The sequence below is a fragment of the Alosa sapidissima genome, chromosome 23 (assembly GCF_018492685.1).
Source record: "Alosa sapidissima isolate fAloSap1 chromosome 23, fAloSap1.pri, whole genome shotgun sequence".
Lineage (NCBI taxonomy): Eukaryota > Metazoa > Chordata > Actinopteri > Clupeiformes > Clupeidae > Alosa > Alosa sapidissima.
In genome coordinates, this window is record NC_055979.1 from 11,459,781 (window position 1) to 11,478,015 (window position 18,235).

An 18,235-nucleotide genomic window follows, 5' to 3' on the forward strand; every position below is an offset into this window, starting at 1 on the left:
TCTTGGGCAACAAGCAGAATGCACGTCACACAGAAATGAGTCTCTTTTGATCCTCGTTTTGGTCATGGAAACAAAAAAATACTTTTTGAGTTCGGTGTAGTGCACTTTTAAAATAAGTGGCAAGTGAATATAAGATTGTTATTGATTGTTAAAATTGCCGCTAGTCGGAGACAAGCGTGTGTGCTGGGTAGCCTAAATTAGCCTACATAAAATTACATTTAAGCTACGCTTGGCCGTTTTTTGTTGTTTGTTTTTTGTCTCCATATGGATAGATAAGATATTTTCCCGGCTCTTAATCGTTTTTCTTGGTCACATTAATTACACAAGTATTGCTATAAACTATTTAAAAAAATCCCCTATGTGAAAAGCGTATCAGGTGTAGCCTACCTCGGGCACAGTCGATCTTCACCTTGCACTGACAAGTGCATGTATCGGCCCATAGCGCTGGTTAAGCAGTCAGTTGCAACAGGGCTACCGGCTTCCCTTCCCTTCACATTTCGTGGGGGGAGCAATGGCAAATTGGTAAGGGAAGCGTGTCACAGCATATAGTACGCCAGCATCCGGAGATGCAGTCTACGGTACGTAGCACAAGGGTCTATTATCTTTATGCCAATAAATGTGTGAATTTGCATAACACTGGAAAATACCTTGTGAAATTAACCTTGCATTGCGAGACTGAAGGGTGTCGAATGCTTCCATTGCGGCCATTCGTGTTTCGTTGGCTGACTTAGCCACGGCATTTGGCTACATTTGTAGCACGAGCCTGCTGGTTTAGCAACTGTAGCTAAAGCTCAGTCAGGTCTGTTTGTAAATAATATATCAAATAATGCCGTTTTGCATGAACATAGGTATAACCAACACACGTTTCGGGAAAACCGCTAAGCCCAACATTATTTACTGTCTAGTGGTGCTGTTGATTTTGAGTAGGCCCAAGTTCGCAGCGAGACGCCAAGATTAACGTTGACTCCTATTTATAGTGAGGATGTGCATAACGGGGTGAGTTAGCATGATTTTGAGAGACACAATGTAGGCTACATGTATTTATAGAAAAGGCTACACTGTGGAGTGGCAGGTTCAGCTATTGGTGATTCTTTTGCCTTTGAAGGTTTTTTTGGGGGGGCAAACTATTCAAAACCTATCCAGTTGCAGGGGGAGTAGCCTACACTGCACCTGTTTCGTGAAATTTTAAGTGACTTGTCTTCAGTTAGAGACGCAGGGAGGGGGAGCGAGAGATAATGAGAGGGATGAAACGCGGCTTTTGTGGGTGTGTTCGCGCGCGTGCGTCTGTGCCGAGCAGATGGCAGTTATCCAGAAAGGGTAACTGCCTTTGTGAGCCCATTGTGTGGTGGACGGCAGAGCCACACTTTCTACTTTAAATCACTGCCGTTTGCCTGAGGGCTATTGTTCTCCTCTCGGTCGCTTTTTAATGATATAGTTGTGTGCACACTCAAAGTATCCCACTCCCCACGGTTGGCTGTGTGACCTAAGATTCTTCTATCCTAGGGCCTTGCAGTGAGGTGTTGGCAGAGCTCAAGGCATTTACCAAAAGAAGCAGCGACGATTTGCATATTGAGACCAACGATTAGGTTGTTACATTACGAAGTTGCCAACCCTGCCCTCAGTTGCCCTAGGCCTAAATACCAGTAGGCTAAGTTTCAAATAAAAAACAGCACAATGAAAAGTATCACTTAGCCTACTCCTTTTGGCTGTGTGTGTGTGTTTATGTGTTTGAATGCATTTATTTTTTACATGTTGCATTTTAGACATGTAATGCATTATTAGACCAGAAAGATTGAAATTTTGTGTATATTGCACAGAAACATTGGATAATATTCGTATTATGTCTTCAGAATTACATAACTGTTTGAAGACTTGCAGCAGTTGTTTTTGATTGTATAGCACATTTAAATATGTTGTATGTCCTTGTCTGAACATATTTTGGTGATGTTTTGTAGCTCTATCCTATTGTGACAGCCTTCCTACATGGACTGGTCTTTAAGTTTGGATAGTTTAAGCAGAGAATAGACTAGAATTTCCCTCGGGATGATTAGATTCAACTTTATTGTCGTTGTGCAGAGTACAGAGACAACGAATGAATGAATGAAGTATCCTATTTATCCTATCCTATCTATCTATCTATCTATCTACAACCCCAAAACAGAAAAAGTTGGGACATTGTGTAAAATGTGAATAAAAACAGAATGTAATAATTTGCAACTCTCTTAAACTCATATTTAGTTGCAAAATGACACCGACAACATATCAAGTGTTGAAAATGACAAATTTGACTATTTCATGGAAAATATGTTAATTTCGAATTTGATACCAGAAACATGTTTTAAAAAAAGTTGGGACGGGGGTAACAAAATGCTGGAAAAGTTGTGGAATGATAAAGAAAACAAAAGGAGAAATATTTCACAACTAATTAGGGTAACTGTCAACACGATTGGTTATGAAAAAGAGCATCTCAGAGAGGCAGGGTCCCTTAGAAGTAAAGATGTAGGGGTATTCATCACTCTGTGTAAACCTGTGTGCACAAATGATTTTAATGTTTCATAAGATTAAATTGTGAAGTATTTGGGGAGTTAATCTACAGGATATAATACCATTAGAACATTCAGAGATATCCAGAGAAATCTTTGCAAACAAGGGAAAGAGCTGAAAAACAAATTGGATGGCCATGGTCTTTTGGACCTCAGATGGCACTGCATCAAAACCAGACCTGTTTCCAGACCTGTCATTGCTGGAGCTCAGGAAAACCTCTGATAACCATTGTCTATGTGCATAGTTTGATGCTCAATTTAAAAACTACAGCCAACACTGTATTGAGACATGATACAGAAAATACCACTTATCTGGGCCTAAGCTTGTTTAAAATGGACTGAGATTACATGGAAAAAGGTCCTGTGGTTAGACCAATCAAAATTTGTCATTCTTTTTGGAAATCATGGACTCATCTGGGCTAAAGAGGAGAGTTCCAAGTATCCAACCCATCCAACTTGTTTTAGTGCTCAGTTCAAAACCCAACATCTCTGATGGTGTGAAGGAGCATTAGTAGGCATCTTGCACATTTGGCAAAGCACAATCAATTCTGAATGATGTATACAGGTTTTGAGCAACACATACTGCCATCCAGGCAATGTCTTTTCCAGGGAAGACCTTGAATATTTCAGGAAAACAATGCCAAAATGAATTCTGCACATATCAGTATTTCTCCATAGATGATGAGTCCAGGTGCTAAAATGGCCTGTCTGCAGTCCAGGTTTGTCAAATTAGGTGCATAATGGGATGAAAAACATGACTTAGAATACCCCATACTGTTGAGCAACTGAAATCCTATATCGGGGTGTAATGGGACAACATTTCACTCTCTGGTCTCCTCAGTTCCTAAACATTTACAGAATGTTGTTAATTGAAGAGGTGAAGCAGCACAGTGGTAAAAATGCTCCCGTCCTAACTTTTTTTGAAACATGTTGCTGGCATCAAAATTAACATATATTTTCCATGAAATAGTCCAAATTTTAATTTTCAACATTTGATATATTGTCTATGTCCTTTTTGCTGATAAATATTGGTGTATGAGACTTGTATATTATCACATTCTGTTTAATTTGCATTTTACACAATGTCCAAACTGTTTTTGGGGCTGTATCTATCTATCTAGACAGCAGTTACAGGCAGCCAATATCATTCTGACCAATATCATTCATTTGGGACTCAACATTCTTGCTTTAGGCACCTTACCTTTTCACATGAAGATTGAAATGATTGTTAGTGACCTTCAAAGTTGAGCCTCCAGTCTGTTCATGTATGGCAAATAGGGGGGAGCTCAGAGGCTTAAATGTGGGGGAATCATGGAAATATTTCTCTTTGGCTTGTCTGACACTTTGATTTAATCAGTTGGCCTCAAGCCAGCTTGACTTTTACATAGTTTAGCCTATTTACTGTAGTTATTTTTGAGACAGACATGCAAACTCATCAAAGATATATATTTTATGTCTTTCTTTTAATTAGGATATTACTATTGAATTGACATGAGGCTATTTCTCGAACTATTTTTTTCTCTTCTGAATCTTGAAACCATTTTCTATACTAAATAAGATGAATGCTTGCAAAACTACCTTTTGAATAGGTTCCCTTAAGCTCAGGATTTTTTATGGACCATATATATTTTTTAATTTATCACACATTGTTGTAAACATCTCTTCTTAAACCTAGTACAATGTGAGTTGGAGAAACTGGGTTGCATATGCTTGATGAAAGTGATCTCCACGCTCACTCACAAGCACACGTGCACACTAGGGATGTAACGATTACCGGTATAATGGTAAACTGCAATAAAAATGTTGACGATAAAAATTACCGTTTTCATTTCAAATATCTTAATTATTGTGGTTGATTACCACGGTGTGAAAACCGTGTGTTTAATCCCTCCCAGCTTCATCCGAGCCTGCTTTTGACATACAGTAGGCCTGGTACAATGAAACAAAACTGGTACCCTACTGATTCTGTTGTCTAATTGATGGTTTTAACTGGGACTCGGATTAGACTCCACCTGATTTTAAAACATTTTCACCACAAAACGTGCACTGTATCATGTAGCCACTCTGCGTCTTTCTATGTTCACGTCCATATTAAATCCATTCCTCTCATGTTATCAGGAGAATACAGTAGCCTAAAGTTTTATTTCGAACATTTACTTTGGTCTCACTCATTGGATCCAAATAACAGAAATAGCAAACTCCATGTCATGGTAGGGTAAGTTAAGCTATATAGCCAATTAAACATGACCAAGGAAAAAGTGAACGGGACACTTTTTGAAACTATTTCAGACTTTGTAGGCCTATCAGTGCTTTCTGAACATATTTTTAAAAATACCGCGTTAATACCGAAAACCGCGATAATTGCTCGCAATGCACTATAACCGTGAGGTTAAATTTTCATACCGTTACATCCCTAGTGCACACAAAGTTACCCCTGCTAAGATGGGGCAACAGTGGAGAAGAAGAATGAAAGAAAGAATGTGAAAAGACACAGAGAGATGTGTGTGTGTGTGTGTGTGTGTTATAGTAGTGGGTTGCCGGTCTCCCTTAGACGTGATCATGGCCTGACGAGCAAAGGTCCGAACAGGAGGCGTACTGTCGTGGGCTTGTCACAATGGGCCGTGGCGGGCCGGTAGGACAGTGGGCTGTCTGCACGCAGCCCAACAGCTGGTCTTGTCCCACTGGGGACCCTCAGCCATTCTTGCGCTGGCCTACCAGAGACCTCTACCCGGCCCCTGAGCCCTGTTCTCCCCTCTGCCTCTCCCCAGAGACCCTGTGCACATGGCAGCGAGTCTGTCATCACACACACACATGCATATGCACACATACAGAGCCCAGCGAAGAAAGCTGAGGCAGCAGGCTGTTACTAAAGTCTGGTCACCCTTCCTAAAATATCCTAGTGTTTGAATGTCCTCTCTACTCCTAATGCCCCAAGTGATGTGCACGATTGAGTCTTGCAGTGTTAACACCAAAATCCTCTTCCTGGTGTTTGGAAGTGCACTTGCTGAAACTACAGTAATCCTGTTTGCTTGTGCCTGCATGTTTCAGGTATGAAGTGTTCTCCTTATGGAGCAGCAGATGGGTTTATGCACACTATGTACACCCTCTTGTGTTGTTCCTCAAGAAAACAAATGACAGTTTAGCTGTGTCTCAGAAGGGGCTTATGAACAACATGGTATTGTCAAAAATGTAGCTTTTTTTGTATTATAATTTAAGATCCAATAACCCTTATGCTTAATGCCTCATTCAGTTGAAGTATGTTTAACAAGATTGACAGGAAAAGCATACTGATGTTTTAAATGCTCTTTGTGAGGTGTGGACTCATGGTCAGTTTCAGCAGTCAACTGGCCTAACGTCTGCCATACTGTATACACCCAGCCACTCACTCAGGGTCTTAAAACGGTGATCATGGACCTTTTGCCAGCTGTTAGTGTACTTTTTCTCTCTCTTTCACTCACATACACACACACACAGACACAATCACACACCTGGACGTGGTGTCTCCCTTCAGGCAGAAGGTGGGGCGATCCCCCAGACTGAATGAAAGAGTAAACAGAGGCGTTGAGGAAGAGGCCAGGAAGGCCAGGCAGGACATAAGGCCTCCTTCTGCTCGTCCTTTCACAGCAGAGAGGGCTGCTGCTAAAGTGGGATTAGCCACTTCATCCCCCCGTCTCTCCTCCCATACCGCCTCCCACTCCTCTCCACTTCAGCTGCTCAGTCTGTGGATAGTTAGATGGAGTTAAATAGATAGATTGATCGATAGATAGGAATAAATAGATTGATACATAGATAGATAAATATAGTTAGAGTTAAATAGATAGATTGATAAATATAATTAGATAGATAGATAGATAGATAGATAGATAGATAGATAGATAGATAGATAGATATGGGTATTTCTATGTTTCCTATTAGATTAATTTCACCTCGTCTATGCTTTGGTATTGCATGCTCTTGTGTTTTTATAGTGGTTCCTTTTTTGGGTTATTTTTGTTATAGGAAAGCATTAGAGTCTAGAGGTCCACAATGATGTAATGAGAGTCTGGCTAAAATACAGGGTCACATTAGTCCTTTATTCACCCTGTTCTATTGCACCTACGTTTCCACATCAAACACATTCAAACGTAACTTGAACATGCAACTTGAAAAAAACAATTTCATGTATTGACATTTCCATGTATCTGGGATGGCTAGTAACGCAAAAACACTCAAATAACAAGACCCATTCATTTGTAAATGGACTGCCTAGGTCCGAAAAGACAGGAATGAGCCTCTTCCCTTCATGATGTCAAGAAGAGAAGCCTGTTGAATAAAACCAACTAAATTTGAGCTAACTGGACAAAGTCTCTGTGCAAGATTGAATAATGAAACGGCAAAAGTTTGCTTTTATCCCGCAAATTTGGGACCAGTTACCAACATTTTGAAGCAACCCCATCAATATGCTTGTGTTTGCAAAGGAACCGAAGCAAAAACAGGGCACTCTAAACAGGGCTCTTCAGACGGTTCAAAACGGTGTTGTGGTGTGTCCTCCTTTTGGTATTTTGCCCAAAGTATTTGTATTAAGACCTCAAGAAGCTAATCCATTTGTGGAAAAGGGGGTACATTATGTTACCTTTTAACAACCAAAGATGGCTTTCAATACAGAAATCATCACAAAATTATTTTTGTCAGATATTTATTTTGGGTAGCTGTTGACACAGTCGATGGAGAAATTACTGTAAGAGACTTGGAGACCTTCTATTAGACCCTGCTGAAATTAAGAACATTATACACTCTGTAGTCTTTATGCAATATTTTTTATTGAGCCCTTAATAAAATTTACCAAGGAGGTGTTTTATATATTGAGGGTCCTAAAGCTTTAGTGTCGGAGGATTTTGGGGTGTAAGGTGGCTCGCAGCATTTGGTGTAAAAGCACCTGTTTACTTTCAGGCCACCCAGCAGATGGTGGCCAGAGCTCTGGACCCTCAGGGGACCGGCCAGCTGAGGCTCAATTAGAGAGTCACCACAAGTCAGCCAGCATGCCCTCACTGCCCCTGCCCTAGTGTCAGCCAGGCACACGGCCCCTACAATGCACTCAGTCCCCTCTGGCCGGTGCAGTCGCTCGCTGTGAATTACCTGAGTTATGGCTCCCTTCCGGCAGACTTTTCTTTCATCCATCTTGTGTTCCAGCATAGCCCAACGTGCTGAGCCTGCCTGCATTCTTCAAGTCCTTCTAGAGTTCTGGAGGTGTGTAGTGGAGGTGAATAAGCCTTATAAGCCTTAATCTCTGACAGCCAGGCCACACTAAAGGCAAAAAGGCCCAAAAAAATATACTTAAACATTAATATAAATATACTTTTTTTCAAATGTACGTGCCGCTATCATGCCTGGTGTAGCCAGTTCCATTGATTACAATGGAAGTTAATTGTTGCAGCAGATACTCCACGGAATGCCTCAGTTATGCCTTGTGTGGCCTGCCTGTGACTCATGCATTCTACAGGAGCTGAAGTTCTGTTGGTCAACGGCCTCAAATACGGTTTCCACTAATGGCCTCTACTGAAAGAATATCACATTGGACTTTCTCACTGGGTAGCACATACTCAAGAAAGCAATAGGCCTAAACAGTGTGAATGAGTATGTAATGGTTTTAAAAATACTAAATTGGATGACTACCATTTACTTTAGCATTAAATTAAATAATAATAAACTCAAGTCAACATAGTGCAAACTCTTTTCCTCCATCCCTAAACCCAATCACTGAAGTCGTGCCTAGCAAACTACACACCCAAAAGAATCCTTTACCTTAAGTTTCCAGTCATTCACTGCAAGGTTGGTACTTTAGGTGACTGCAGCCATTACCTCCAGACACTACAGTACCATGTGTGATTGCTTCTTCTTAGTTTTTCTGCTGGTCTCTCTCACTCTGAATCAGACCTACTTGCATGTCAGCCTCTGTTGAAAATTACATTGAGCTGCAGGAAGTTTGCACTACAAAGGACTGCAGGCCAGACAAAAGCAGACGACCAAATCTACTTGATATGCATGGCCAGAGTTTTTGCCTGCACAGACATGGTGAACAATCATTGACATTTCATGTCTGTCAACATATCTGCTGTGCCGCTTCATGTGGTTGCATGGTTAGTAAGTAAGGCTTTCTGGGCCTTCTCAGCGTTTCTTAGCCTTCTGTCCTGACATGTTGCTTCTATGCAAACATTTTTAGGTGTGTCTATCCTCCTTCTCTCATCACACGTCTGTCCTCTGACTCTGGGGGGAAAGGTGCTCTATGAAGCTGTAAATAAAATATCTGAATTCATAGTTGTGTAGAATTACGTTCAATTAAGGTTATGAAATGAAAAGGCGACTTGTAGAAGTATGACATTTAACATGGGCTTGTGGAGTCACCGGCATCCCTCTGTCTTCAAATCCCCCCCAAGAAGCTGGCATTTTAGTAGAAGTGTGTCTCAACAATGAAGATATCTTTTTTTCCTATAACTGCTGAGAGACGTGCATTGTTTGACTTAAATAAAGCTTTTGCTCTACATCCCTCTTCTGCAGTAACACCCCCCCCCCCCCCCCCCCCTCCCAACACACACACACTCCGTACCCTTTGCCCCTGCACACTCGCACCCCGTACCCTTTGCCCCTGCACACTCTCCCCATTCTCCCTATTCTTCCGTCACTCTCCCCATCTCTTCTCTCCTTTTTTCTCAGAGAACATGCAATGCTTTTAACATAATTCAGCTCATTGTTTACACGCTACCCCCCTCCACCAACACCCCTCCTCCCCCCCCCCCCCCCCAGCCGCAGACAAAGGGGGCCGAGCCAGCACAGTCCCTCAGCAAGCCAGGTGTTTCCCACTGCCAGCCACCTCTCTAATGGCTAAGGCCTCGTGCTGCAGCTGCCTACTGACGTTCCCCTTTGTGTCGGCCTATTGTTGGGCCGCGCACCCCTCGTTGATTCATGGGCCAGTCAGGGGAAGACCCCCTCTAGAATGACGTGCGGTAGCTTATCTGTGGATCCCTGTGTGTGTGTGTGTGTGTGTCTGAGAGAGAGTTCCATTGTGAGGTCACTGCGCTCCCATTGGTCAAGTTGCATGCTAACTTTAATGGGTGAATGGTAGACACTGAAGCTCCATCTGTTCTTGCAGTCATTGTTCAGCCGGCTTGCCTGCAGTACCAACAGTCCTTTTCAGGGTGGACTAGGCTTAGGTGGCCCATGCCCTGCAAGCTTGTGCGGTTGTGTCTGGCGGTGAAAAGCTACCTTTCTTGGCTGTGTTTTGTGCAATTCAAGGAAGAACCTGGACCAATTTGAGGATCTAATATCGTCTTGTTTGTCTGGTGACTTAGAGAAGACAATCTGTGAAGTAAACCAATCACTTCACTGAAGGCTGGATTTGGTAGTTTTGTTTTTTAACAAGAGCACTTATAGAGGACTTCCACCCTTAACACTTTTTGACTTGTTTGAAGGTGAGTCGTTTTTTTATTGAATTAATTCAGTGCCAAATAAAGTTTTGTTCTCTAGTTTAATTTGCTTGTAAAACTATTTCCTCATCTTAGTTTTTATAGCCTACCTATACATGCCATATTTGAATGATGCATTAGCATTTCCCAGATTGATTGTCTGCTGTTTTTATGTATAGCCTATATCATTACTGCTCAATAACTCAATATAACTTATTTTTTGCTCGACAAGTATAACGTACAAGTAATTTGCGTACGTAGAATGCAATTCAGAATATGCAAACAGTAAGTTCTGTTGCCAGTATTGTGGTATGTGCATTGATCTGTAAGGATCTGTAGATACTACACACCGCATCATCTCATCCGGCCACACGTTTCTCTGTTAGTCCAACTGAAGTCTTCAGTCCCTCAAGTTTCAATTGACAGGAAGAGGTTAAAAAAAGAATGACTTTTTTGTTACAATTCAGCACCACTTTGCACTTCAAACTTCTTACCAGCCAACTATGATGTGCACAAGACATGCATGAGTGCAAGATTACGGCATTATGTTCTAGAACTATAGCAATACAGATGAGATTTTGCAAGTGAAACTACCTGGTGAATTCTTTTTTTTTTTGGGGGGGGGGGGGGTCGGTTGCTGTTGCAGTTGGTATCTATTGGGGGTAGGGGTTGTTTGCGCTGTGGGGTGAAGGCAAGGTTTCCCTTTGTTGTATATGTGACCCTGTCAGGCAGGACATATGTGCTGAGCCTACTGGGCACGCTCATCAGGACAGGAGGAGAGAGAGAGACAGAGAACACCAGTTGCTGGGTCTCTTGTAGCCTCAGTAGACATCTGTTGCCTTCCCGACAGCGTCACCCTCCCCTCCTCCAAGCACACACACACACACACATCCCACCACCGCCACCACCACCACCCTTGTCCCCACGCGCGTATATCCATCCCCTTTGTGTTTGTGGGGTAGTGGGGGTGGGCATCAGGCCTCCCTCCTCAGTTCACAATGGCAAGGCCCCCAGAGAACTCCTACCCTCCCCTTTCATCCCCCTCTTCTCTCTCTCTCTCTCTCGCTCTCTCTCTCTCTCAATATCCCTCTCTGTTTCTTTCCTTCTTTCCCCACATTCTGTCTCTTTCTCACTCTCCAATCCCCCCTTCTACTCTTCCAGTCAATGGCATATGTTACATATTCATTACACAATAGTAATGAGATTCAGGGGGATTTTGCAGTTTGAAAAATGCCACCACACTTTCTTTTGGTGGTGAGCTGTAAATTCCCTGCAGTTGTCTGTGATTAGGCCTGAACCCAGATTATTTGCATAATTTGGAGTGTTCTTGGCTTGATTGTTGATATGGTTACATTGGTTGCTCTGTTGATCTTGCCTGGATAAACTGTGCCTCAAGGCTCAGGTTGTGATTTATTGATTTATTAACTAACAATGTCATAAAACTGTTTGCATGAATAAAATTCCACCATGAACAGTTAAAAGGAATAATTAGCCAAAGCAAATTTGCAGCCATTTGAGAATGTAGCAAGATCTGATCTCAGTTACTTTCTCCTTTAAATTCCTATGAAAAATGTGTTTCTTTATTTTTTACTTTCTTGGAGTACATTGTCTCTGTAATATAAACGATATAAACGATTTCAGCTCTGTCGAAGCATTTGAAAAGATGCCTTGGAGCAGCTGCAGCCTAGCAACAGCTGAATCAGACAGCCAGACAGCCGCCTTTCATGATGTAATGATATTCCTGCACCCTCTCCTCTCCTCCCCCTAAACCATAGTCACCAACTACCCCGCCACTACCCCCCCACCCCTCTCACCCACCATCCTATGCCTTTGTCTGGTGAACTCCAGTGCAGTAAGTGAGCTGCCCTCTGTGAAAGTGTAAAGTTCCGGTGTACGTCACTGAACTGCTGGGTGTGATTGTCCACAGGTTCTCATGTTCAGGTGGGCCTGAGAGAAGCGCGACCGAGGTGGCCGGACAAGCAGCAGTATCAGCAGGGAGGTCTCTGGTGGGGTGGCGCTGGATGTATTTGACAGCTTCATGGGCCTGAAGGACCATCTAGATGATGGAACAGGCCACATCCTTGACCTCGGGATCGATCTGGACTACCTGCACGTGAAGGCTACTGCCAGTGACCGGCCGCCCTCCGAAGCGAATGCCCATACCAAAATGGAGCCTGGCCCGTCGGAAGAGGCCGAGGGCAGGCTACCAGCTGGAACAAGCCTGGGCAGCAGCAGCGGCATCGGTTCCACACCCGCTGACTCCGAGGAGAGCACTGACAGCGAGGCGGAGCAGATCAACCTCCCGCCTCGCTCTGCCCATCCCCAACTCTGCCGTTCCCCGTGTCTGGACCTGGAGTCCTCTTCACCTCCGCCAGGCAGTTCCATCTCTGAAGACGCAGACCCTGTGGGAACCCTGCGCGCCTACCAGAACAAGATGGAATTTGCGTTGAAGCTCGGCTACCAGGAAGACCTTATTCGGCTGGTCCTCAGTAAACTGGGACCCGAGGCACTGATTAACGACATTCTTGGTGAGCTCGTCAAGCTGGGAAGCAAGCCAGAGGCCGAGCAGGGAGGCGGACCGGCAGCATCTCAGTCCAGGTCTTCATCGATGGCACCCTCCTCCTCCTCCTGCTCCTCCTCAGGATCCACCACCTCCTCCTCAGGCTGTGGGTTCTCGGATTCTACAGAGTCCCGTCAGTCGGATTCTCCCTCACAGATGGACTCTCTGGATGACAAGGACAACCTGAGGCCCATTGTGGTTGACGGCAGCAACGTTGCCATGAGGTAAATTCATATTATATTATTTCAAATTAAATTAAATTATTTCATATCAGCTTTATGAGGTCTAAGATCTTTGTGCAAGATAAAACCTGACTTAAAACAACATAAAAGTCTGACTGCCATTTAGCTTTTTGTCCAACCATGCATCAAATTAAGTTGATTTACTGTCACTTTAAGATTGTCTTGGTAGTGTGTAGGTCTAATTGAGTGCCTTTCACTTTAAGATGTTTGTGAGGGCACCCTTGCAGTTTTAATACAGTTGAAAAAGGCTGCTGATATGACAATATGTTTTCTACCTAGTTAGTTAAAATAAAGGTTCATACTTCTTCTCCTTGGGACAAGCTTTTTAGTCTTGGAAAACACTTTTCCATTTATCCATCGGGATTTTGCAAACATTCAGTGTCAGAGTCAATAAAATGAATGGAGCCCTGTACGAGTAGTTGAAATTGACAAGCAGCTGTAACTAGGCAAGGCAAGGCAGTTTTATTTGTATAACGCATTTCTTAAGGCATTTCTTAAGGAATTTCAATGTGCTTTACAGAAGAATGAAAAACTGTATAACTGAAGAAAACATAGACGATGAGGAGGCAAAATGCATGCCAACAAATAATAAAAGACCTTAAATAAAATCATACAAAGTGCATGCCAACAAATAATAAAAGACCTTCAATAAAAAACATACATTATAAAAATAAAGGCATTAGAGTAAAAGGTTAATGAGAACAAAATAAAATAAATAAATAAACCATTTTAATGCAGAAGAGCTTAGTCTTTAGTTTGGACTTAAAAATGGAGATTGCGGGTGCTTTTTTTTTTAATATTGTCTGATAGTACCAGAACCAGAAGATTTTTATTTTGAGACCTGAGTGATCTGCTTGGGGCGTACTGTTTGAACATGTTGTATATGTAGTTTGGTGCAATGCCATTTAGTGCTTTAAAAACAAGAAGTAATGCTTTAAAATCAATTCTGTAACTAACAGTGCCAATGTGGGGACCTAAGGATTGGGGTAATGTGCTTGTTCCTTTTTGTTTTGGTTAGCACCCTAGCAGTTGCATTTTGTATGGTTTGTAGCTGCTTTATAGTCTTCTTAGGAAAACCAGTTAAAAGGGCATTGCAATAATCTATCCTGCACGAAATAAAAGCATGGATAAGTTTTTCCAGATCACTATCTGACATCAGGTTCCTTCATTTTGCAATATTTTTCAGGTGAAAAATGCTGATTTAGTGACTGATTTAACATGATTGTTAAAATTCAAATTATTATCAACAGGGCTGCCAACTTTTCAAAAAACCTTGGAGTGAGATTTGGTGGGGCCAACCAAAATTTTGCTGCGGAAATTTTTGTTTGGCTCATTCAGCATTATACCGTACAGTAAAAAAAAACGTACATCAGTAGTTCTCAGGTGTAGGGACCAGGCATGGACGGATTATGAACTTTCGGGCCCCTGGGCCCACATGTATTAAGGGCTCCCCACTAATTGTCGCATATGTGGAAGGGGGGTTTGGGGGTCCTCCCCCAGAATTTTTTTCATTTGTTTGATGTGATTTCCTGTATTCTGCTGCATTTCGGTAGCTTAGAAATCTAGACACACCCTAGCGGCAGCAAATTACATTTGCTTCCAGGGCTAGTCTAGCAACTCTCCGTTGGCTTGTGAGCTCGAAAAATTAAACTTCTATCAGGCCAATCAAATCGTCTATAGAGTCGTTAGGGGGGCATAACATAAGTTGCAACGGTTTGGCTTGAATTCCCTGCTACTTGAAAACAAAGAAGATGGATATTGCTGTTGTCCAACAGTGTGACGCGAGTTAAGCTTGTTTTGAGATGGCAAAGGTTTGAACTACCCAACTAGCTCCGCTGGTGGGAAAACGCATGGGACTCAGTGCTGTCCTATTGCGTGCAGAGGGAATTTGAAAGACAACCAATTATCCCGCCCCTCGGACTGAGCACTGCGAACGGTGAGTGCCCAGACCCTACATTTTAATGTGGGTCTGGCTCGTCAGGCTAGCATTTTGGGGATGGCCAATACATCTGGCCAATAAATTCAATCAGATTCATAGCCTACATCCTGATGTGTTGATATTGAGGCAATGATTCCATGCAAAGGCTTGGGCTTCAGGGCCCCCTGACACCTTGGGCCCCTGGGTCTGGGCCCGGAAGGCCCGTGCAGTAATCCATCCCTGGGACCAGGGTCCCAGAGTTAAATGAACATTGTTATCAAATGGATCTAGCCTACTACTAGGACCATGGGCGTCAGAGGCATTGTAAAAGTGGGTGGGACATTTCAGAGGGTGGGTATGGGGGTCCTCCCCCAGAAAAAATTTTTTTGGACTAGATGCAATTTCCTGAATTCTGGTACATTTTAACAGGTTATTTAGATACTTCTATATAACAAAATAAAGCCAGCCTACGAAATTAATAAAAAGTAAATCATGCATAATTTAAAAATAACTCAATATATAGGCTACTTGGCTACGCAATCAGGTTTCCATTATAGCACCGTGGACCTTCAATGAACGCATGAAAGGTTTGTTTGAAATCCCAACACTCTTTCAACTACATATGTAATAGTGATCATCAAATACCTCCCCAGATTTCAGTGCCCATCAGTCCCAACATTTAACAATATAATCAAACAGTCCAAAAGTAAATTACATATCAAACTAAACCGAAAATGTCATGCTTTTGAAGGCCTACCAGTATGCCGCTCCAAGAAACGCCTGTCTCAAAAAAAAACCTGCATAAGAAATAAAGGGCTGTCTCGAATACAATCCTGCCCCTAAAGGCCTGTACTTTGTCTTAAGACCCCGGCCATAATTTGAGGATTTACAGTATCTAAGTAGACAAACTGGCTTCAGATATCCAACAGAGTGAATACGAGATTGTGCTGTCAACAACAGTCGCTGTGGTTAGTGATGTGATGCTGTTAATGGGGAGTTTTACATAGCCTAGCGTAAACCTATAGGTTATTATTTATTTGGCGTACCTATAAGGCTTTTTACCTTATCAAAAGTGAGGGGGACGACTGATCTCTTCAACACTGTGGGGGATTTGGCGCTTGTCACTGTGTGTGTGACAGAAGAGGAATGGGAGAATGCGTGTAACAAAAAAAAAGTTTATGAGCGATTTACGCGCAAATGGGAGAATCCAATGAAAATGACAATGAAGCACTAAACAGATGCTGAAAACAGCATTGGTATTTCGCACGGCAAAAGTGGGGGGGTCCAAACTAACAATTTTAAAAAGTTGGTGGGTGTTTTGTAAGAATTTAAGAAATGTTTGTATATTTTAACTTTTAAATGCATCAATCAGGTGCACTTTCAAAATAAATTCAGAGGTCAGACTCGCTTATTTTTATGGAAATATTTGTGCTGTAGCCTAAGCTATTTTGCACTTCAGAATTATAACCATGCATTCACAGGTGGAATAGTTATGGTGATATTGCAATAAGTTCACAACCACAAAAACATATGCTACATTTCACAGTTCAGAAATGTTCAAAAATGTGTGTACATTTCAGCACTCCATGAAATTATGCAGAAGTGGTCACCTGTGTTATTCAGCTAGTTCATTTAAGATAATATATTGGTCATTGTAATGGCCATAGCCTATAGCCTACATGCTATTCCTTTTTCAGGATGTACCCATATCTGCATGATGTGAATGTTTGCATATGGCTTATGTCAGTCAGGCTTTATATCAATATTTGTGTCTCATTATTTGATTTTCTTCATATTTTTGCATTAATGTCACTAGGAAGCATGCCAATATAAATATATTCATTTAAGTGGGATTGACTGGAACCTGACAATATACAACATGATAGTGGGATAATCTATGGCTGAGCAATTTACAAAAATGTATGTAGGCCTACTGACAAATAGTTTACATTAGAATACATTATAATTTCGCCCCAATGAGGCTATGTAGAAATGTGTTGCAATTTCAAAACCGGATTACTCAAGAACCACTTATTGCACAGAGGCATGCTTTATATCCTCGTATTCGGTATGGTTTGCTGTTTATTATGAGTGATATTTGGTTTGCCACGTGTTGTGTGAAGGGTTAGTGAGATATTAAACCGAGAGTAATGGGTGTGCACTGTGTGCAAAATGCAAATATGATTAGCTAAATTGCACGTCGGTTCAATTATAATTTTCTCGCGAACCATTTATCACAGCAACTTGGCACTAATATCATTGGAAAGCTTAGATTCCGCTCGATGTGTGATATCATATGTATAGGTTTAGTTGAGTTGAACCTCATCTGCCAGGTATTTGACATACCAGGTTGACACTTCAGCGTGAAAAATACTCAATAATACTCAAAGCATAGCACTACCTGAAACGCTCCTGGGATGGCTTCTGAAGTAGCCTAGCATCGCAAATGAGAGAAAATTTAGAAAATTCCACAGACAGGGGGTGCTCTTGAACCCTCTCCCCGTCTCTGAAAGCATAACGTTGGCTCAACAGGTAGATCTGTAGATAGGCTAAACTCATTTTTCAGGCATCTGACCGACCTGTTGACACTTCAGCGTGAGAAATCGGGGGTGTGGCGTGTGAGTGTGTGAAACTAATCAAATGCGTGTGTCTCACGGCCAATGCGTGAGAGTTGGCAGCTATGTATCAATGATGCCAAGATTTCTCACTCCTCGCGTCCTTCGCCTTAAGTCCTTTTTTGTCAAGTATGGTAGTAATCTTAGATCTTTGATCCTCGCTCCCAAATACAATGACTTCAGTTTTGTCTGTGTTCAGCTCAAGAAAGTTTTTAACTAAGCATGCGATTTGACAGTAGGCTATTCTAACTTTGGCTTAGAGATATGGCTTGATTGCATAACTTTACTTAGTTTAGCCTCCCCAATGTACTATGTTGTGATACGAGGGGTGAAAGTAAGCCGGTACTGGCCGGTACGGAGTACCACTAAAATATTTGGAGAAGGCACGCCGTACCGGAAAGAAAACTATACTGTCTCTGAAAAATATTGTACTTTCAGCATGACAACACAACTGCTAACGTCAAATTACCAGAAGCAACACGTTTCCCCAAAAATATATTTCATATACATCGTTCTGAACTGTATCTGAATTGTGTCTAAACCTCCCGTGCAGCTGGACAGACAACGAGCAAGCTATTCACCCCTTACAGACACGTGACTTAAGTCACGTGACGGCTCCATGCTGGACGGCAAAAAGATGGGAGACGGACGGCAAATTACATTATGTCAAAGATTATGATGAACTGAACACCATTACTATAACATCTTTGTAGTTCAATGTATTGCTGTTTGGGGTCTGATAGTCAAAGAAGATGCCAGTGGTGTTGTTAGATGAAATGGGTCATGATCGCAAATGTAAAGTTATTAAAACTGGTGGTAACAGCAAGGGGAGATAACGTTACGTTAGGCTACTGTAATTAACATTATGGTAAATGAACACCCATAAGTATTTCTGGACTAAAATATTGCAAAGCGATT

At 42.1% G+C, this 18,235-nt stretch overlaps 1 protein-coding gene across 2 annotated transcripts in view; it reads left to right on the forward strand.

Moving 5' to 3' along the window:
* Nucleotides 1-30: 30 nt before the first annotated feature.
* Nucleotides 31-18,235, forward strand: part of LOC121698287 (probable ribonuclease ZC3H12C) — a 29,902-nt gene continuing 11,697 nt past the window's right edge. Inside the window, exons 1-2 of one of the 2 annotated variants that reach the window (XM_042080249.1) lie at nt 31-578; nt 11,910-12,766. In XM_042080249.1, coding sequence (XP_041936183.1) covers nt 12,021-12,766 — 746 coding nt within the window. In that variant the 5' untranslated portion in view covers nt 31-578; nt 11,910-12,020. Of the gene's footprint in view, nt 579-9,395; nt 9,989-11,909; nt 12,767-18,235 lie in introns of those variants that run through there. The other variant, XM_042080251.1, reaches the window with a different exon arrangement.